The sequence below is a fragment of the Schistocerca gregaria genome, chromosome 1, assembly GCF_023897955.1.
Source record: "Schistocerca gregaria isolate iqSchGreg1 chromosome 1, iqSchGreg1.2, whole genome shotgun sequence".
In the NCBI taxonomy this organism is placed as follows: domain Eukaryota; kingdom Metazoa; phylum Arthropoda; class Insecta; order Orthoptera; family Acrididae; genus Schistocerca; species Schistocerca gregaria.
The window spans coordinates 382,486,284-382,510,229 of record NC_064920.1 but is presented as its reverse complement, the minus strand read 5'-3'; the positions used below and the strand labels follow the sequence as shown (position 1 = coordinate 382,510,229).

At 38.2% G+C, this 23,946-nt stretch overlaps 1 protein-coding gene across 2 annotated transcripts in view; it reads right to left on the bottom strand.

The window, feature by feature from the left end:
• Window positions 1–23,111, bottom strand: part of LOC126348365 (dynein axonemal assembly factor 10) — a 176,892-nt gene extending 153,781 nt beyond the window's left edge. The window contains exons 1-2 of one of the 2 annotated variants that reach the window (XM_050002348.1): window positions 22,433–23,111; window positions 2,628–2,728 (exon numbers count right to left, since the gene is read on the bottom strand). In XM_050002348.1, the coding sequence (XP_049858305.1) occupies window positions 2,628–2,728; window positions 22,433–22,609 (278 nt within the window). In that variant the 5' untranslated portion in view covers window positions 22,610–23,111. Of the gene's footprint in view, window positions 1–2,627; window positions 2,729–22,432 lie in introns of those variants that run through there. The other variant, XM_050002349.1, reaches the window with a different exon arrangement.
• Window positions 23,112–23,946: the final 835 nt, after the last annotated feature.

The window sequence follows — 23,946 nt, the reverse complement described above, 5'->3', positions numbered from 1 at the left end:
TACCATATGTGCAAGCTTTTGCATGGTAATCATCATATAAACATTTGAAACATAACCTAACTACCTACTGCACTATGGACAAAATAATGTGCATGAAAGAAGGGTTGATAAGTATAGCAAAATTCAAACAAAATGAGAAATAAATATAATGAACACAAAAAGGTGGAAGGAAAAACATGGTAATAAAACAAAATAAATTAAATAAAAATTAATATGTGAAATTAATTAAAGAGACATGAACAAAGGTTTCAAGTGGAAAAAGAATGACTGGAAGAAAAGTGAGAGCAAATGAAGAAGTTGATACTATGTTAAATGGAACAAAGGAATGTAAATAAAAAAATTTCATTTAAATCACTTAATTGAGTACAAGCGGTGATCAAACTCATTTCGATACAGATTTAAAAATAAAACAAATGTAACACGTAACAAGATTCAAATCCACACTGTCCTACATGTGTTGCACATGTCCTATCTATTACACCAAACAATCAGCCTACTTGACGCAACTTTTTAATGCTATTAGGTATCAAGCAAAATTTTTAAAAAATTTTTTTGTCCATTATAAATGAGAGCCCACCAGGGTGAATGGCTGCATATATGGTTTCAAAAAGTTGATCCCACAGCTGCAGACCTCTCCTTGTAAGTATCAGAAACAAATCACTCTTCAGCTGATTTCATGTGTGTTTACGTGCACTCAACTTTCAGTAAAGATTACTGATTATCAAGTGTTTCTGAAAATATAATGATGCTAAACACAGTCTAGCTCAATGCAGCCAGTCTGTTTATGATGAAAGATGGCAACATCATGCATATTTGAGTGGTTTCCTTAATGTTATATGTAAATGTACAGTTTGTAGCCAAATGGAACACCATGCAGGCAGCTGTATAGCAGGCAGAATTCAAATTTTTAATGATCAACTACTATTATGTTGCACTGTAAAATTATATATATTGTTAGGGAAACCACTCATATATGCATGATGTTGCCATATGGCATCATAGACAGTCTGGCTGATCAAGCTAGACTGTGTTAAGCATCAAATAAATATATAATTTTACTATGTGTCAACTGCATTTTCAAACAAGTGCTTTCATGAACGTGAGTACCAATGTGTTAGAATTCGGATTTAATTTGTAAATCAATGTCAACTCCATGTATGCTATATAAAATACCTCTGTCACACATTTTTGTAATTCAACAGCTTTATATATGCAATTTCGCATTTGATACTGTGTAGGGTACTATACACTCTTCTACTGTGTAGAGTACTATACATTTGTTATTTTTTATACTATGTACTTTATGATGAAATACACTATGTGATCAAAAGTATCCGGACACCCCCAAAAAGATATGTTTTTCATATTAGGTGCATTGTGCTGCCACCTACTGCCATGTAATCTATGTCAGTGGCCTCAGTAGTAATTAGACATCATGGGGCGCTCCGCAGAACCCACAGATTTCGAATGTGGTCAGGTGATTGGGTGTCACTTATGTCATACATCTGTACATTAGATTTCTACACCCCTAAATATTCTTGGTCCACTGTTTCTGATGTGATAATGAAGTGGAAACATGAAGAGACACGTACAGCATAAAAGCGCACAGGCTGGCCTCTTCTGTTGACTGACAGAGACATCCAACAGTTGAAGAGGGTCCTAATGTGTAATTGGCAGACATCTATCCAGACCATCACACAGGAATTCCAAACTGCACAAGGATCCACTGCAAGTACTATGACAGTTAGGCAGGAAGTGAGAAAACTTGGATTTCATGGTCGAGTGTGTGCTCATAAGCCACATATCACGCCGGTAAATACCAAACAACATCTCGCTTGCTGTAAGGAGCATAAACATTGGACGATTGAACAGTGGAAAAACATTGTGTGGCATGATGAATCATGGTACACAATATGGCAATCCAATGGCACGGTGTGGGCATGGTGAATGCCTGGTGAACATCATCTGCCAGCGTGTGTAGTGCAAACAGTAAAATTTGGAGTCGGTGGTGTTATGGTGTGGTCTTGTTTTCCATAGAGGGGGCTTGCACCCCTTGTTGTTTTGCATGGCGCTATCACAGCACAGGCCTACATTTAAACACATTCTTGCTCCCCACTGTTGAAGAGCAATTCAGGGATGGCGATTGCATCTTTCAACCTGATTAGGTACCTGTTCATAATGTATGGCCTGTGGTGGAGTGGTTACACGACAATAACATCCCTGTAATGGACTGGCCTGCAGAGAGTCCTGACCTGAATCCTATAGAACGCCTTTGGGATGTTTTGGAAAGCCGGCTTTGTGCCAGGCCTCATCAACCAACATCGATACCTCTCTTCAGTGCAGTGCTCCATGAAGAATGGGCTACCATTCCCCAAGAGACCTTCCAGCAACTGATTGAACGTATGTCTGTGAGAGTGAAAGATGCCATCAAGGCTAAGGATGGGCAAACAACAGACTGAATTCCAGCATTACCGGTGGAGGGTGCCACGAACCTGTAAGTCACTTTCAGCCAGCTGTCCAGATAGTTTTGATCACATAGTGTATATGTGCCATGTATATAGTCTCTGCAAAAATGAACTATTCAAATTTTCCTTGAAATATGTCACATAGTGTCAAAAGTAAATTACCAAACATTTAGCTTGCCATCAAAATCTCCAGTTGCCAAATGCCGTTCCCTCAATGAAGATGCTCCAAAACTACCACATTTAAATGGCTTGCTTTTCTCCACCTGTAAGAACATTCTCAATTAAATCATTCTGCATGATTTCAGTATCTATCACCAAAGTTCACAAAACAATATAAACACAGGTGACAGAATTAATACTAAACACATCTTACAGTTAATATAAAGAAGCAGTGGTAATTGAGTATTTACCAGGAAAACAGAGAAATATAATGTTGTAATGGATGTAGAAAACTGCGAGAGAATGAAATGATTTCATTGTAATTCTTACAGATTAAAGAACAAAAAAGATGAGTTTAAAGTAGGACATCATTAATAGTGACTAAAACTGACTGTGTCTAAACCAGAAGCTGTGTTGTCTGTGTCTAAAATAGTAGCTGGCGTATATGAAAGTGCTTGGCGTACATCAGTGAAGTCAATAACATTTTCAACAAAATACATGACTTCTCTTAAAGATTAAAGATTAGAAATAAGCAGAAACTTGATCGTTCATTAAAGATTGCTTAATGCTCCTTATGAGTCTCAAACATAGCATGTGGGACGTATGAACATAACCCGAATAGAATGAAATCTTCTCAATTACAGTAAACTAAAACAACATCAGTAAAAATCACAAACAAATAAAGTTTTCTACGGACCTCTAGTCGCTCCTAAGGGAATAACATATGATTTTAGCACAGTGAAAAGAATTTTATTAGCTGCTGTATGAACTGGTCACATAATTCTGATAATGAGTGAATTCAGTATTGCCCACGTAAAATGATCATGTGCTAATACCTGATTTCAGGTGTACTCTCCAATGCCTTAAAATGTTATTGTAACTAAATGTTTCAGAGGCAGAACATGAAAAAGCATCTCCATACAAAAAAATCTATTTTTCATCTTCCATTGCCGCTAATGCCTATAAGATGACAACACGTGCCCATCTCACAACTTGACGCAATAAATAAATTTTACACAGATAGCAGAAAGGCTTCCATGAATACTATGCTATTACCACTGTTCTTGTATATGATGAGAAATGGAAAACTGGGCCAAAAGAGATGATATGTTGCAATTATGTACTTTTTTTATAGTTTAATGCAAGTGAAAATAAGTAACACAACTATTTTCAAATGATGCATAAACCTTAAATCATTTCAGCAGAACCTTATGACTACAATACCTGAATTTTTAAACTAATTTCGCTTGGTACCACAATTTAACATTTATCAATGAAAAACACAAACTGTTGATGTACTGCAGTTAACCAAGTTCATGAACCAGTTTTTGGTTCACAAAGTCATCAGCAGACAAATCATTACCATCACCAAAAAGTGTGGCACACTGGTAACCAACTTTGAAATAGATATTACACAAGGAGTGAGGGACACAGAATCAGAATAAAGGTCCTCTTCGGCAGTGTAAACATAAATACTTTAAAATATATAAGCTACACAATAAATGTAAAGGGAACATACCATAAAACATTTAGGCAAAACATTGAAAAAAGCTTTGTATGTGGTAGGCTAGGAAAAATAAAATTATGCCACATCTCAATCTAAATTTGTAACGGTTGTAAGTACTACATAAATAGTAGCAGGTTTATATGAAAGTATTACATAAATAGTAGTAAGTTTATGTGAGTAAGTATGAAGAATTACACTTACATATAGACAGGATGTCAGTATGGTAAAAAACATAATATATAGCAATGTAAATTATATTGCCAATCACAATAGATAAACAAAAGATGTCCACAAGAATAACAGAGCTAACAACATGGAAACAAGTATCTACTCCTTTTGCACAAACCTTTTACTCTGTGACCACAACTTCCTGAATGCCATCACTGCAATAGAAACTCTTGCCTTTCAACAGCTGGAACAGCATTCCCACACCATCTGAGAAGCTGTGCCATGTACTCCTGTCCTATGCCTGGAGTCAACACTCTGTATTGCAGAAGTACCCAGATCATGCTATATTAGTTGGAGGCGACTTCGACCTACCTAGTATAGACTGGGATGTCTATGGATTCAGTACAGGTGGAAGAGACTAGCCGTCGTATGAATTACTTTTGAACACATTATCCAAAAACTGTCTTGAGCAGCTAAATCGACAGCCAACGCGCAATGGAAATATTTTAGATCTGATAGCCACGAACAGACCAGACCTCATCGAGGGTGTCATTGTTGAGACAGGGATTAGTGATCATGATGTTGTCATTACGACTATGATTACGAAAGTTAAAAAGTCAGTCAAGAAGGCTAGGAGGGTATTCTTACTAGAAAGAGCAGATAAGCAGTTGTTGGCATCCCACATAGTAAATGAATCAACTTCACCTACTTCTGGTACGATGGACGTGGAAGAATTATGGGCAAATTTTAAATACATTGTAAATCACGCATTGGAGAAGTATGTGCCGAAAAAGTGGGTTATGGACAGAAAAGACCCACTGTGGTTCGACAGTGCAATTCGGAGAATGCTCAGGAAGCAAAGACAGTTGCACTCGTGGTACAAGAAAGATCGGGAGAATTGTGCTGCTGTAAAAAGAGCGATGCGTGAAGCATACAACCACTACCACCGTCAAACCTTAGCAAAAGATCTTGCTGAAAACCCAAGGAAATCCTGGTCTTACGTAAAATCGGTAAGTGGGTCAAAGGCTTCCATCCAGTCACTCACTGATCAGTGTGGCCTGGCAATGGAAGACAGCAAAATGAAAGCTGAAATTTTAAATTTAGCATTTGAGAAATCTTTCACGCAGGAGGATCGTACAAACATACCACTGTTTGAGTCTTGTACAGAGTTCCGTATGGGAGACATAGTGATAGATATTTCTGGGGTTATGAAGCAGCTGAATGGGTTGAAAATAAATAAATCAGCAGGTCCTGATGGGATTCCAATTCGGTTTTACAGAGAGTACTCTACTGCTCCCTACTTAGCTTGCATTTACGTGACTCTCTTACCCAACATAAAGTCCCGAGCGACCGGAAAAAAGCGCAGGTGACGCCTGTATGTAAAAAGGATAGAAGGACGGATCCTCAAAATTACAGACCAATATCCTTAACATTGGTTTGTTGCAGGATTCTCGAACATATTCTCAGTTCGAATATAATGAATTTCCTTGAGGCAGAGAAGTTGCTGTCCATGCATCAGCACAGCTTTAGAAAGCATCACTCCTGCAAAACACAACTCGCCCTTTTTTCACACGATATCTTGCAAACCATGGATGAAGAGTATCAGACGGATGCCATATTCCTTGACTTCCGGAAAGTGTTTGACTCTGTGCCCCACTGCAGACTCCTAACTAAGGTACAAGCATATGGGATTGGTTCCCAAATATGTGAGTGGCTGGAAGACTTCTCAAGTTATAGAACCCAGTACGTTGTCCTCGATGGTGAGTGTTCATCGGAGGTGAGAGTATTATCTGGAGTGCCCCAAGGAAGTGTGGTAGGTCCGCTGTTGTTTTCTATCTACATAAATTATCTTTTGGATAGGGTGGATAGCAATGTGCGGCTGTTTGCTGATGATGCTGTGGTGTACGGGAAGGTGTCATCATTGTGTGACTATAGGAGGATACAAGATGACTTGAACAGGATTTGTGATTGGTGTAAAGAATGGCAGCTAACTCTAAATATAGATAAATGTAAATTAATGCAGATGAATAGGAAAAAGAGTCCCTTAATGTTTGAATACTCCATTAGTAGTGTAGCGCTTGACACAGTCACGTCGATTAAATATTTGGACTTAACATTGCAGGGCGATATTAAGTGGGACAAGCATGTAATGGCAGTTGTGGGGAAGGTGAATAATCACCTTCGGTTCATTGGTAGAATTTTGGGAAGATGTGGTTCATCTGTAAAGGAAACCACTAATAAAACACTAATACGACCTATTCTTGAGTACTGCTCGAGCGTTTGGGATCCCTAACAGGTCAGATTGAGGGAGGACATAGAAGCAATTCAGAGGCGGGCTGCTAGATTTGTTACTGGTAGGTTTAATCATCACACGAGTGTTACAGAAATGCTTCAGGAATTCGGGTGGGAGTCTCTGGAGGAAAGGTGTTCTTTTCGTGAATCACTACTGAGTAAATTTAGAGAACCAGCATTTAAGGCTGACTGCAGTCCTATTTTACTGCCGCCAACTTATATTTCGTAGAAAGACCACAAAGATAAGATAAGATAAGAGAGATTAGAGCTTGTACAGAGACATATAGGCAGTCATTTTTCCCTCATTCTGTTTGGGAGTGGAACAGGAAGAGAAGATGCTAGTTGTGGTACAAGGTACCCTCCGCCATCCACCGGATTGCGGAGTATGTATGTAGATGTAGATGGAATTACCTATAACTTACAGCCAAGAAAAAGCCTACTGCTCAAATCCAACGTCCCCTCCCATCAAATCCTCATAACTCCCCAACAATGCCTTGCTCACTTATTCCACCTTCCACATCCCTCAAAACTTCCTCCACTCTCAATGGAACACCGCTCCTGAACATTCATCCCAAAGCATTATTGTCAACCTTTCTGCCAAAATTCTGACCCCTGCAGAAGTCTCAATACTTTCTAATTTGCAATGGAAACATTTCTTCACCATGCCCCCCACTGACAACAGCCTGCCAAAAACTCAAATTCTATAAAACAGTTCCAACCTTTCTCCAATCGTGATTCTCTTCCCCTTCCATCCAACCATCCAGCATTATTTTTTCAAGAACTCTTCACTTATAATCTGGCCTCACCTCCCTTGCCTAAGTCTCGCCACAGTGAGCCCAAACCATTCCTAAGGAACACACAGCTATCTGCAACCTGAAAACCAATCCAAACCTTATCATCCTAGCTGTATGCAAAGGCTCCACCAGAGTGGTCACAAATCACAGTGATTATGTAGCTGACGGTCTCCGCCAACTTTCCGACACCATACAACCACGAACACAATGCAGAAACAGAACAGGACCTCCAGCAGCTTAGGTACATCGCACAACATGACACACCATTCCATCTCACTCCTCAAACCAGCAACTCACCAAACCCTACTTTTTTCCTACTCCTGAAACTCCACAAACTCAAACCCACAAGTCTCCCTACTGTTCCTCCCATTGTTACTTGGTACAATGTTCTCACAGAATGAATGTCTGCCACTATTGGTCTACAGCTCCAAATTATAGTTTGTAACCTCCAATCCTACATTCAAGACATTGCTCACTTCTTCAACACCTCTCCACAGTTCTTGTCCCATTACCACCAGATTCTTTTTGTTAGTCACTGTCGATATGATGTCTTTGTACACTAACATTTGCCACACCCATGGCTTTGTGGGCATGGAACATTACCTTTCCCAACATCTTCCTATACCAAACACATGATCTCTTTGATAATCCTCCTAGTCAACCACATACTGGCTCATAATTACTTGACTTTTAAAGAAAAAAATCTATAAACAAATCCATGGTACTGCAGTGAGTACTCTCATGGCATCATCCTATGCCAATTTATTTATGGGCCATCTGGACAAATACTTCCTATCCGGTCAACAACTAAAACCCTTTGTCTGGTTCAGATTCATTGATGATCCTGTCATGATCTGGACACATGACACTCCACCATCACATCAATACTTACTCCCAAGTCCACTTCGACCAGCCCTCCTCAGCTGAACAAGCAAAACTTCCTAGATATTGACCTCCATTTCTCAGATTGGTCCATAAATATTTCTGTTCATATCAAGCACACTGACCACAAACAGTACATCCACTTTGATAGCTTTCACCCTTGCATTTCCAAAAGTCTCTTCCTTGTAGCTTTGCCACCTGTGGTCAAGAAACCTGTAGTGGAAAGCACGTATTGTTGAAATATATTGATAGCCTTATTGAAGCCTTTATAGGTTGACAATATGCTACCCAGCTCATCCATAAACAGATCTCCCATCCCAAGTTCTCGTCTGACACTAGAAACATGTGAACCAGCCACTGGCCAGCAGTCCTCTGATCACCCAGTATCACCCTGGCCTTGAAAAGCTCAACTGCATCCTTCACCAGGGCTTCAACTACCCCTCAGTGTGCCCTAAGAAGAGGGATATTCTACCTACGTCACTAAAGAGTTCTACTGCCATCCTAACCTACAGAATATCCCTGTCCCAATACTATTCCCAGTGCTGCACCCCATGGGTCATTCCTTGTGAAAAAAAAAGAAAAAAAGAGGGATATTCTACCCACATCACACAAAGCAGAGTTATACCAACCCAATCTACAAAATATCCCTGTCCATCTCTGTCCCAATAGTACATCCAGTGGCATACCCCATGGGTCATTCCCCTGTGATTGGCCCATGTGCAAAATGTGTCCCATATACCCACCACCACCACCACCACCACCACCACCACCGCCACCCATATACCCACCACCACCACCACCACCACCACCACCACCGCCACCTAGCACAGACCAGTCACAAGCATTTCCTCATGTTATATATCAGACATGCTGTAATTACTGCAAAGCATTCTAAGTGGGCATGACAAGCAACCAACTGTCTACTCGCATGATTGGTCACCACTAAACTGCGCCAAACATGCTGCAGACTACAACACCAATGACTTCATAGCTGAGTGCTATGCAGGCCATTTAGATACTGTCTTCCAGCACAAGTTTCTCTGAACTAAGCAGGTGTGGATTCTCCCTCCAGCATATCAGGTGCTCTTGCAATCTTCCTGGCCTAAATCTCTGCTAACCTGTTTCCCACTGCCCCATCGTATCCTTTCCTTTCTCTCTCCTACCCACACCACTCTTTCCCCTTCCAGATTGTGTACTGCCTTTCCTACAAATCTTCCTCCCTTCTATGTGGTCTCTCTCTCTCTCTCTCTCTCTCTCTCTCTCTCTCTCTCTCTCTGCATCTTGTCCCCTTTTCATCTTCACCTTCCTCTTCTTTTTTCCTTCCTTCCCTCCCTCCCTTCACCACTCCCCCTCTCTATGCTCTACCCTCTTAACTTCTTCCATACTGTTTTGCAGCCACTGAGTCATCTGTCAAAAGACCTGCATCACTATATCCAACTATACTCTCCTTGCTTTGTGCACCATTGTTACCTCCACCCACCTTTATCTGCCCAGGCAACTGCTTTCAGTAATTGATAATTAATAATCAGCCTTGCCATGGCTGCACGAGATTACATTTGTGTGTGTGTGTGTGTGTGTGTGTGTGTGTTTATATTTTTATTAGAAAAAAGTAAGGGCTCAAAAGCTGGTGTAAATATTTTTTTCTGTTACATGTGCCTAAGCTTCAAGCTCCATGTGTTATAGGTGAGTCGTTGTCTCTCCCTGATTTTATGCGTTGTTCCACACAGGAACTTCCGTTATTGTTATTTAATATCAGAATAGAAACCCATTCCTGACATTCTGCATATTTGATCAAAATTTGTTTTCAACTTCTTACATCTTTATCAAGTGACAAATGAATGTTGCAACAACAAATGAAATGATATTAAAGAAATACAACTTATGATGTTGTTGTTGTTATTGTGGTGGTGGTGGTGGTGGTCTTCCGTCCACAGACTGGTTTGATGCAGCTCTCCATGCTACTCCATCTTGTGCAAGCCTCTTCATCTCTGAATAACTACTGCAACTTACATCCTTCTGAATCTGCTTAGCATATTCATCTCTTGGTCTCCCTCTACGATTTTTACCCTCCACACTTCCCTCCAGTACTAAGTTGGTGATCCTTGATGCCTCAGAATGTGTCCTAACAACTGATCCCTTCTTCTTGTCAAGTTGTGCCACACGCTCCTCTTCTCCCCAATTCTGTTCAGTACCTCCTCATTCGTTACGAGATCTACCCAATCAATCTTCAGCATTCTTTTGTAGCACCATATTTTGAAAGCTTCTATTCTCTTCTTGTCTAAACTGTTTATTGTCCATGTTTCACTTTCAGACATGGCTACGCTCCATACAAATACTTTCAGAGAAGACTTTCTGACACTTAAATCTATACTCGATGTTAACAAATTTCGCTTAATCAGAAATGCTTTCCTTGTCATAGCCAGTCTACATTTTATATCCTCTCTACTCTGACGACCATCAGTTATTTTTCTCCCCAAATAACAAACCTCATTTACTACTGTAAGGGTCTCATTTCCTAATCTAATGCCCTAAGCATCACCTGATTTAATTCAACTATGTTCCATTAGCCTCGTTTTGCTTTTGCAAAAGGAGTATATACGATGTACATCGTATATATTCCTTTCAAGACACTGTCGATTCCATTCAGCTGCTCTTCGATGTCCTTTGCTGTCTCCAAGAGAATTACAATGACATTGGCAAACAGCAAAGTTTTTATTTCTTCTCCATGGATTTTAGTTCTTACTCCAAATTTTTGTGTTTCCTTTACTGCTTGCTCAATATACTGATTGAATAACATTGGGGATAGGCTACAAACCTATCTCACTCCCTTCCCAATCACTGCTTCCCTTTCATGAACCTCGACTCTTATGACTGCCATCTGGTTCCTGTACCTTCAGAATCTGAAAGAGAGTATTCCAGTAAACACTGTCAAAAGCTTTCTCTAAATCTACAAATACTAGAAATGTAGGTTTGCCTTTCCTTAACCTATCTTCTAAGATAAGTCGTAGAGTCAGTATTGCCTCGCGTGTTCCAACATTTCTATGGTATCCAAACTGATCTTCCCTGAGCTCAACTTCTACCAGTTTTTCCATTTGTTTGTAAAGAATTTGTGTTAGTATTTGCAACTATGACTTATTAAACTGATAATTCAGTAATTTTCACACCTGTTAACACCTGCTTTCTTTGGGATTGGAATTGTTATATTCTTCTTGACGTTTGGGGGTATTTCGCCTATCTATCTTGCTCACCAGATGGAAGAGTTTTGTCACAACTGATTCTCCAAAGGCTATCAGTAATTCTAATGGAATGTTGTCTACTCTCGGGGCCTTGTTTCGACTTATGTCTTTCAGTGCTCTGTCAAATTCTTCACGCCGTATCATTTCTCCCATTTCATCTTCATCTACGCCCTTTCCAGTTCCATAATATTGCCCTCAAGTACATTGCCCTTGTAGAGACCCTCCATATACTCCTTCCATATTTCTGCTTTCACTTCCTTGTTTATGACTGGTTTTCCATCTGAGCTCTTTATATTCATACAGATGGTTCTCTTTTCTCCAAAGGTCTCTCTAATTTTCCTGTAGTGTCTAACTTACTCCTACTGATACATGCTTCTACATCCTTACATTTGTCCTCTATCCATCCCTGCTTAGCCATTTTGCACTTCCTGTCAATCTCATTTTTCAGATGTTTGTATTACTTTTTGCCTGCTTCATTTACTGCAGTTTATATTTTCTACATTCATCAATGAAATTCAATATCTCTTCTGTTACCCAAGGATTTCTAAAATCCCTCTTCTTTTTACCTACTTGATCCTCTGCTGCCTTCACTATTTCATCAGTCAAGTCTCAATATCTGTACTGATAGAGATCATAAACAAAATTGTGAGATACAGGGCATTTACAAAGGAAAGTATTACTTTTCTATACTGTGCGAGAAGTTTTAAATTTACGGAAAATGAAAAATAGATGTATTTTTTCTTGTAATCTAACATTTGGATAACTAAAACGTAATTGAATAGAGGGGAAAAAAGCAACTGTGCTTAACCATTTAAAACTATGTCAGAATTTTGGATTATTTTTTCATTGATAACAAGTATTTCCAGTTGCATTATTTTTTAACTTACTCGACTGTATGCAAACGTCACAGTCTACATAATGTGGGTGGTTTCCAGATCATTTAATATTAAGAGCTGGCTGTGCATCAGATGTTGATTTCCAGGCTTCCAACAAATGTAGCTTTGTTTGCTGGGAGTAGGATGTGGAGGACTTGAGACTGAGGCTGTTAGCTATGGTTTCCTTCAGTGCATGCTCAACAAACGTGGTGTCAGAATTCTGAAATCTCCAGCTACATTCATGTCCATGCAATCTAGTTATTATGCTTGTTTGAACAATGCTAATTCTGTAAGACATCTATACAGTGGGTATGGAATCATAAAAGGAAGGCAAAGACAGGATACTAAAGCAAAAAACAAAATGAGATTAAACAAAAAATGCAGAACACAGTACAGTTGAAAAAGAAATGGTAGAGGTACATTAACTCATGGGGTGAAGATGAAGAGTTTCTATGCTTATGTAAGATTTGTAAATGGAATTAAGAGTATTCCACCTCTGGAAGAGAAAGAATATGATCAAGTCATATCTGTCAAGGAAAAAGCAGACAAATTTAGTCATCACTTTTGAGAGATGGTGAGAAACAGAGCAGTGCAAGCACATACCCAATTTCCACGAGGCTATGAGGTGTGAGAGACAGGGTGAACACAGTTTGCATAGTTTGGTGGAAGTTGCCCGAATTACTGATGCAGCTTCACCTAATGATAACTGAGTGAGCACTTGGTCATGGCTTCATGGGTCGTCCATCTGGGTGTCAGGCGATTGCATTCTCTTGTACAAGAGCTGCGAATTCACATTGAGCATATGTATATGCGTATGATTACCAGCCGATTGGGTGAAATTTGAGTTATGAATAATGAATACAGTTAAAAATTATTATTTGTTATTTATGAATAGCAAATATTACTCAAATTACATGAATAAAAACATTTATTCGTCATCTGAGAATACAAAGTGTTACAAAATAATAGATAAATCTGAAATACAATGACATTTATTGCTCCAATTCTTTGTCATTTACAAATCAAAAGTACTTTTAAATGCTTTTAAAGTATTTTTCAGAACAACACTTTTTGTCAAACATCTCATCAGAAACTTTATTTGATTTCCAAAAATTTGCCATTGTGACATTAACGAAAATGCAAATATGATATTGGTGTGTTATCTCCTGAATTAATCTTTATTTCTTGATAAATGATTTCAGCTCTCAATCTTCACCAGTAAAAGTTGAGAAATTGTCAAATCTGCAGTACTTTTTTGGTAAATAATTCATTGTGATTCCATGTTAGCTTCACTTCCAAAAGTACATTCAAAATAAAATTTTCTTTTTATGCCATTACATCATTTGAAACTCATGACTCGATTTCTTTGACATTTCTTTGGCTATTATACATCTGTAGTTGGTTGTACACCCCCTTCGGTCATAGGTAGGAATGTAGGTGTTTGTAGTGTTTGTTTAAGTATTTGTTTTTAAATCATAAGTAAAGCATTACCGCAATAATTGCAGTTGGGTAAAAAGGCCAAAAATTTCTTCTGATTGTCTCTTGACACTTTCACACTAAAAATACTGCAACATTATGAACTCTTTTATGTACTAAAACCCAGTGTCTCTTCCTAAGCTTTTGAATTTCAAAGCTTCATGTAACTGCATAGACACCTGTCAGATCAAAAACTATTCCACATTCTAAAAGAAAGTTACTCAGAGTTAATCCTAAAATGCTTTTAGATGACTTTGGACATCCAGCAACATTCCACAAATATTTAAGAGTTCTTTATATTTATAGTCTGTTGATGTTCATCATTAGCAACTGAGTTCTAATTTTGTCCACTCATTTTGCAGCACTAAAAGCATGAGCGAGTTGTGTAATTATACCAACATGACACCCATATCCAATAGCATTAGCAATTTTACAGTTTGTGTTCATTTAAATACTTTCATATGTTAGCAGGGTTGTGTAACTTCTAGGGTCATCTGCCTATGAAGAATCCCCCCTCCCACTGTGAAGCAGGTAAAGCTATGCTCCAATCAGAGGTTTGTCTGAATACAGTGTTGCTTTATTAGGAAAGGTGGTGTGACCTTACCTTTCTCCCACCTCTAAACTGACTTACACAGCCAGTCAGAAGGGGACTTAATGTTCAACACGCACTTTGAAACATGGTTCAATTTGACTTGGTATTTTTCTGTTGTGATGAAAGAAGTGATATGAAATAGAAAAAATTGTGGAACCAACAAAGAATAAAACTCCTGACTCTGTAGTCTGGAACTACTGTGCCACTGACTCACATTTATGTACAGTTCATTAATAAGTTATTTATCAAACAAAAACTGCACTGTAAGGGAACAAACGTTAGTCACAGATTTTGAGCAAGAAGTAAACAAAGAATACGCAGTGACATTCCATTACTCATTACTCAAGTTACAAATAATTTATTCAAGAATCAATTTGTCTGAATGATCTACTTATTCAAATAATTAACGAGATAGAAACTGATTCGATTAATGGCTGTGTTTGCTTACCACTACAGCCTGCTCTTTCTTCCTCTTTCCATTCATTGCAATTAATGTCATCAGATTCAAAATTCTTAGGTGCCCATATAAATGAGAATTTAAACTAAAAAATGGAACATTTTGGAACTCCTAAAACAACTTAGTTCAGCGACATTTGCACTTAGAATCATTGCAGATCTTGAGGAGAGACAAATTACTAAGTTGACATGATTTGGACATTTTCATTACATAATGTCATATTGAATAAGAAAGAGAGTCTTCATTGCTCAAAAACAAGCTGCAAAGATAATATGTAGTTCTCACCCATGATCATCTTGTAGACATCTGTTTAAGGAATTCGGCATTCTGACTATTGCTTCACACTTTATTTATTCCCTCATAAATATTCCACTTCAGTTCAAAAGGAACAATGATATACATAATTACAACAACAGAAGGAAAGCTGAGAGCCTTACTCCAGGTTAAGGTTGTCTTTAGCACAAAAAGTTGCACACAGCTGCCTTGGCAGCCGGGGACAGTTATCACGTGTGTGTGTGTGTGTGTGTGTGTGTGTGTGTGTGTGTGTGTGTGTGTGTGTGTGTGTGTGTGTGTGTGTATGTGTGTGTGTGTATGTATTTTGTCTAAGCCAGAAGCTTACTTGTTCAGCAGTCTTTTTTTTTGTGCCTGTCTGTGTCTGTGACTCAACATTTCCACTATATGGCGAATATCAATCTGTCCTTTCTACAATGTTGTCATTATTCCATCCTGGATTTTCCATTGTTTGATAATGAATACAGTACTCCAAATACAGCTGCCCCTTGACAGGCACAAAGGAAACATGAAAATTGATGAAAAAACTGGCACGCATGAGCACAACACTGAAGATATGAGAAGAGAGGGGAAAACGGAAATTCAAGAAATTAAGGAAAATGAGGATCAGCCTGAAACAGTACTGAAGGAGTACAGAATGAGAAGTGCAGGTGCAGTTAACTTTGCACAATCAGGATAAAGTAATCTTATGTGTAAGACTACTAGAACAGAAAGTAGACACCATAAGCTGAGTTTCAAAGAGTAGCTACCTGTAACATCCATATTACTTTGGTGTCTCCTTAAAGACAATTCGCCAAACTGTTATAGACTGTTTTTCAGGAATTGCTCTAATACTGAACATTACACACTTTTTCATTGCCTTGACATTTCTCACAATTATTTTCTCTATCGAACCTCTTATGACCAGTTCCAGCTCTCACGAAAATATCCTTTACAGGTAGGTTCTTCCATCATCCCCTTCACTGGGATGACATGTACAACAAAACTATACAGCATATGCTGACAATATTGAAGACACACAAGGAGCTCCGTATACCATGGCAAACTGAACCCATTGATGCAAGTGAATAAGACCTGCTATACTTGCATGGGACACTATGAGGGGGCAGTGCAGGCGATGATCAAACACACGACACTGCGGACACACAAGGAACTGCGTTATCAGCCATGGAATGTTGCAAGGTGCTCGGTAGCTGTTCACCGCCAGAGCCAGTCTGCCATGGTATACGGAGTTCCACGTGTGTCTTCAACATGCCCCAACAGCATGTACGTGAACAGTTTGTGCAACTGACGGAGTTTGAGTGAGGATGTATAGTGGGCCTGTGGGAGGCAAAATTGCGCAACACCTGGCTTGAGAGGTCTCCACAGTGCATCAGTGTTGTCATCAGTGGTCAGCAGAAGGTGCACATGCCTGTCAAACTGGGTCTGGACAGCTGTAATGCACAGATGCATGCCAAGACCGTTTCACATTATGAAGTGCGGTACAGGACTGCACTGTCACTTCACAACAAATCAGGTACACTATTGCTCTGGGGGTATCATCGAGAATCAATCGCAACCATTATCGTGAAGAATGACGGTCGAACACGTGTGTGGTGTCCTGCAGGGGAGTGCCAAAATCTGGAGTGTGTACAACGGAGGCACACAGTTCCAACACCCGGAATCGTGGTGTGGGGAGCCATATCCTACACTGGCAGTTCTCCACTGTTGATAGTAGAGGGAACATGAACAGTGAACGCTACACTGAAACCATTATTCAACCGGTCTTGCTACCGTTCATGCACCAACAAGACGACAAGCTTTTCCAACAGGACAATGCACGCCCATGTCTCCCGTACCACCCAAAGTGCTCTTCACAGTGTACGCCAACTACCCTGGCCAGCATGATCCCCAGATCTGTCCCCAATTGAGCATGTTTGAGACCAGGTGAAACACCATCCTGCGCAGTATGCACGACCGGCACAGAATCTGGCCCAGCTAAGACACCAGGTGGACACTGTATGGCAGGCTATTCCTCGAGACTACATTCAGCACATCTACCATTGTCTTCAAGGGAGAATTGCAGCCTGTGTTGCTGCAAAAGGAGGGTATACACAGTACCAGCGCCAACCTGTTGACTTTCCTCACATGGGTATAGATCTGTCTTTGAGATCGTGTGTTGCATACATCCCCAAGGGTGTGCCAATAAAATTTCCCTCTGCTGGGTCAACGAATTCATGGTGTTCTTTTTTCATTTTCCAGGAGTGTATACACACCAACCACCCCCACATTTCCATCCAGCTATATCGTGTATGCCTTGTACCATTTTCAGCTTTTGTAGTCCTGTCTTCCTCAGTTGCATGTAATATTACGGTATATTGATAATTTTTACTTATGGACCACCTGACAGCAACTGAATATAACAGAATTTTAGTGAAATACGTGTTTTGCCTTTATTTTCTAAAAGGCATCCTCAGTGGCAGGTTGCGTGGACAATTTCTTACATATTAAGCCCTTGTTGCATTTTTGGTGTTGTTGTTCTTCTTATGATTGCCAATTTGTGGTTTTTTCCCCACATTCCACAGCACTATGAACTGAACGCTTGTTTCAGTGCAGTGTTTTGGTTTCAACATCATCTTCCCTTTTGAACCCTAATGGATTAACTGCAACAAACTTCATGAGTGAATAAATATACTATGAAGCTGTAGTCAAATCTAAACTCCTTAAACAGATTTCAACAAGATAATCGTGGGTGAGCATCGCATAATATTCTTACAGCATGTTTTTGAGCAAGGAAGAGGAGTTCCCCCAGAATATTATTCTGTATGACATTACTGAACAAATTTTATTCTGTCTGACATTACTGAACAAAAAAATGTGCAAAGTATGTCAACTTACTAATTTGTCTCTCTTTATGATCTCCAGTGATTGTTAGTGAAAATGTCATCCAACTAAGTTGCTTTAGGAGTTCCAAAATGGGCTTTCTCCAGCTTAAATTCTCATCAATATAGGCACCCAAGAATTTTGAAGTTTCCACCCTGTTTATAATTTCTTCACCATGTGTAACACTTGTCAATGTTGTAATATCCCTAGACATACAGAGCTGAATATATTGCGTCTTTTTAAAATTGAGAGACCATTCACAGAAAATCAGTCAACGATACTTTTAAGGAAATGGTTTACCATTTTTCCTATTGCTGCATGTTTACTTTGATTGATTACAATACTGGTGTTATCTGCAAAAAGAAATAATTCTGCTTGTTGTATATAAGATGGAAGACCATTTACACATATGAGAGTAACAATAGTGGATCTACAATTGAGTCTTGGGAACCACATACATGGTTTCTCCCGTCAGAATAATGTTCTCAGACTACATTGGCTGAACCACTAAGTGCAAATTTCTGAATTCTTCTGATTAAATATGACATTATACACTGGTTGACTGTACCATAAATCTCATAACACTTCAGTTTGTCTAGGCAAACATTATTATTTGTGCACTCAAATGCCTTAGATCAGGTGCAGTCAAGCTTTTCCCCCAAACCACCACTTTTGTATCTCTGTTAGCAGTAAAATTTTCTTACTAACAACTGGTTCTAAAATAATGATTATTTATAAAGTTGGGAAGTAACTTTACGTTAAATATAAAATTCATCAAATATAGTTACAACAAAACTACCATACAATAATATTTACTTTCCAAATTCTTTGTAAAAATTTTATGAAAAACTACTGAAAATGTTTTTAAAACCCCCTACCACCAACCACGAATGCTGGATCGTTCACTAATGTGTGGTAGGGACCAGATTGAATACCACTGCCTTAGATAGATTACAGAAAATACCAAACGCACTATTTCGCTGCTTAATGCTTGTAAAATTTGTTAACTGAACAGGTAAATGCCATTTTTGGTAGAGCAACTCTTCTGCAGTACAAACTGTGATTTGCTGAGGATATTATTGTTACTATGGTGAGATACTATTCTAGAATACATCATCAGTGAAACAGATTGACATATCTTCTATCATCTTTCTTATAGAGGGCTTTAAAAATGGCATATTTCAGTCTCACTAGAAAAAGTCTTGAGTTGCATTACATATTTCAGATAAGACAAGACTTATTACATGGGAACTATTGGACATACCATCAAAAACAATTGAGCTTTCATTTGTGAGAGGATGTATCACTTTTTTTTTAAATTTCAGGTGATGTTGGTGATACAGTTATGCGATTGAATTTTATGCGATTTGCTTTTACAACATAATGCTGTGATTTTTTCCTTGAACTGTTTGTCACTGTACTTTCTACTACAGTTAAGAAATGATTACCTGTGACTCATAATTTGAATAGCCCTTCCATTCTGATTAGTAGTGATGTTATTCTGTTCTATGGCTGACTGTTCTGTCTCTTGTTTCACTCTGTTCCACATAGCCTCAAGCTTGTTGTTGGAATTACTGATTTATGACATTATGTGCATGTTTCTTGACTTTTTAATAAGTTCTCTTAGTAATTCTGTGTAGTTTTTGTAGTGTGGAACTACTGCAAGATCTCTACTTGTTCTCACCAACAAATACTTTACCCTTTTCCATTAACAAGATACTTTAATCCTTATAGTGATCCACGGTGTTTTACATGCCTCTTTAGCATCCTTTCCAATTAGCTTAAGAGGAAAACAATATTCAAACAATGATGCGAATTTATCATGAACCACATTATTTTGTTACCACTTGGTTCATTATAAATTTCACCCCAAATCATCTCTTGTAAACTACGGTATTCTTAAAATAAAAAAAAAATAAAAAAAAAAAACTGGAGTCATTAATTATTCTCATTCCCACTGAGGAGTATCAGTACTGCAAGGCACTATCTTATTTATCCAAACTAAGCATCCATCATGAGCAGAGAGAGCATTTGATACTGAGTAAAGAGTTATTCTCTTGCTTAGAGCTCCTCCAACAAAAAGTAGAGATTTATAGGCACAAAGCAGACAAGGGCTGAGATTTTTAGTTAGTTTACTCATATCCTGCTACCACCTCAGTTTATTGTCCACACAGGTGTTTTCTTCAGTATGTGATGACTAACTATAATTTATGGCACCTCTAACTCATTTTATTTGCTTGGAATTATACATGAGTTTTTGCAAGAACAGGGTTAAACTTTTGTCTCTGAATCTATTCCACTATTCTTTTAGCTGTGTAAAGATACCTATATGGGTACACTTTATCACCAGTAAAATTAACAATATTCGAAGAGTCCTGCAGTGATGTTAGTAAATCCTGAATGTAGGTTAAGAACATAAAGAGGACAAGTGGTAAACCTGTACGAACATTAGTTCTATTCCTTAATTTGACACTGTTTTCTTTTGTTAATATATAACATCAACCTTTTAAAGGCAATGCCTTTAATACCATAGCAATTGCAGTTCGCATAGCACATAATTATGGTAGACCAATATGAGATTGAAGGCCTTCACAAGATCACTAATATAAATGTCAAGAGGCTACATTTTCTTGTTTAGTTGTAATAGAATGGAGTTTATGAATCACACATTGCTTTCTCCATACAATATTCTTCATGGAAGCCAAACTGAACAGTTTTTAAAAGATTATCACCACAAGAGGGTTCAGATTTCTTTAATAAGCTTCTCAATGAATTTTGGAACCATGGGATAAGACAGAAAGGGGGGGGGGGATGAAAGATGGGTCTATAATTACATATCACATTCTTTTATCTTCACTTTTATAAATAGGTGCTACTACAGCAAATTCAAGACATACAAGATATACACAGCCTCAATGAGTGATTACAAAAGGCACTCCCAATTCAGCACAAGATTTCAGTACTTTGATGGAAATATAGGGATAAGAGTTATTGCCTTTCACTAATCTAATGGTGTGTGTAATCTCTCTAAAACAGTTGAGTTGCTGAAGATTATGCCTGCTGGTGGAGAACCCAATGCATGTCTACACAAAGCAAATGGTTCTGCTGTGACAGTAAACATTTTTGCTCTCGGCTACTCTTTGAAACAATTCACTGAATTTAATGGCTAATGAGCCACACCTAAATCTGTGTTTGTTTTATCTTGGTGCAAACATTTTTCCAGTAAAGTTTATTAGTTTTCTGCCTAATAATGCTCCAAATTCCCTTGGCATTTAGGAATTTTGAAATTATTGCACGTAGTATGCCAACACATTTTTTGCTTTTTGATGATATGAGGAAGGGCCTTGCCATATTGCCTGTAATGCAGCTTGAAGTTTGAGAGCTAGACCACAGGATTAAAAAAGGTTCTCCCACCCCGGTGTAGTTACTTTGATCCCACACACTAGTGCCATATCTCTAGGTTTCTACCGTAGTTATTCCTGATCTGCTGCAACAGAAAACGGATTTATAGTGCTATAGCGACATTTTAAAGAAATTTATCATATACTGTGTAGTTTTCGTAATGTCTCCTCATAGTTTCTCCAGTAAACTCTCCACCAATGGTGTGCCCCAGTCAAATCATTTAGTGAAACTGTACATTATACTTCCTTGGCAAATATATCTCATTGGGCCAATTTTTTGAGGCCACATGATTATCATGATCAGACAATAAATCATAATGAAGTTCACAACTATTTCAAGAAATACAGTTGGACTTTGAAATAAAGTAGCAATCATTGTTGTGGTATATCCTTTTATTCTTGTTGGGATTGTTACCGTAGCAAACAAACCAAAGCTAGACACCAGTAACAGCAGGTGCTCCCAATCAGTACTATCCAAAATGAAATCAGTATTGAAATCGTAAAATATATTTATTTCCAAGTTAATAACTTGCTTGATGACGTTTAAAATATCTCTGTGTGGACTGTTAATAACGCTGTCTTTTTATGTTCCCTTGTCTATTACTGAACCACAGTATGAGAGACCTCCAACTCATTTAGATTTTAACTTTCTGCCTTATCCTCAACTAGTCTAATACTACTATTTGTATGTTGACAAAACCGTTTAGGGAATATTATTTTTGTAATGTAATTGACATGTCCTGTATTGTTGTGCTGAAGAGTCAAAGGACGACTAAATACGAGTTTATTCCACCTTCTGCGTATGTGCAACCGTTCCCTCCATCCTTAGTATGATTACTGAAATTTGAAGTAAGCTGGATAACCTCTAAAGAGAAAAATGATCCAACAAACAACGAGTTTGAACATGATGCACCTCCCACTAATGAAAGAGTTTTATATTATTTTCTTTTACAATAAATAATTAGTTCCGTTCACCTCATGGAGTAGTTTAACATCGCCTTCTGTTATTTCATAGATCTGGAGAGCGCCAGTTCCCTTGGGTTTGGATCCTAGAACTACGAACTTCGCCGAACAAGGGATCCACTTTCCATCAAAAAGTGAAAATGGCAATGATTTTTCAACATGGCAAATTATCTGCGGTTTGTCCATCATTGTCTTCTGGTACTTATACACCAAATCTTTACATTCCTAAGCGCAATGTATCACTCGTAACCCCGTAACCATGACAACCATAAACTTCTATGACTACAACTAAGGCCTTCACATTCCTCGCACAAAGTTCGACAACTGCTTCGAGTGTCATGTATATACTTTGGTTCAATCAGTGGATCGCTGTTTGTGCAAATCGCCACAGCTCAGTTAGTTTACATCTGCATCTATACTCTGCAAAACCACCGTGAAGAGCATGGCAGGGGACACGTGTAGTTATTAGGACTTTTTCCCCTTAGATCTACGTAGAGGGCGCGGGAACAATGATTGCTTAAATGCCTCTGTGCGTGATGAAAATATTTAATTGATTGATTGGTTTTTTAATTGCTTCAGTTTTATCATACAAATTGTGCAATTGATTTCATTTCATTTTATTATCTTCCTGTAAATCATTTACATGATAGTGCGAGGAATGTGAAGGCCTTAGTTGTAATCACAGAAGTTTGTGGTTGTCATGGTTACTGGGTTACGAGTGATACCTCGCGCTTAGGAATGTAAAGATTTATTGTCTAAGTAGCATTAGACAATGATGAACAAACCGCATATAATTTGCCATGTTGAAAAATGATTGTCACAACAAAGTTATCATACAAGTACAAGTACTACAAACATAATAATGGAATATCACTTTCAAGTCACTTAAAAGTACAATTTAGACATAAAAATTAAAATTTTTTACATAAATTTACACACAATCAAAATACTCATCTATGTCATAGAAAGTTTTGTTTAAAAGGTAATTTTTAAGGTCAGTCTTAAATTCTACTTCATCTATTATTTCCTTTATGTACACAGACAGAGCATTGAAAGTTTTATTCCAAAATAGCTTACATGCTTTTGGGTTTGTGTTGTCCTTATTCTCTCTACATACAAGTTCTTACGACTTCTATTATTATAATTGTGGCAGTCCTCATTTGTACGTATATTTTTCGTATGTGCTCTTGTACACAGAATGCTTTTAAATATATACAGTGATGAAATTGTATGTGCAGTGTTTTGAAAAGGGGCCTACAATGAATTCTTGGAGAATTATGTGTTATGATTTGTATAGCTCATTCAGAAGATATCTGTTAACCTTGATCGAGTTTTATCCCAGAACACTATGCCGTAAGACACGATGGACTGAAAGTAAGCAAAATACACTAGTCTAGTACAATCTGTGCTGCATACTCCAGATAATATCCTCATTATTTAACAAACTTCCACAAGCTATACAAAATTTACCAGAGCAACAATACAAACAAACACTTTATGACTGGTTGGTTGTAAGCCCGTTCTAG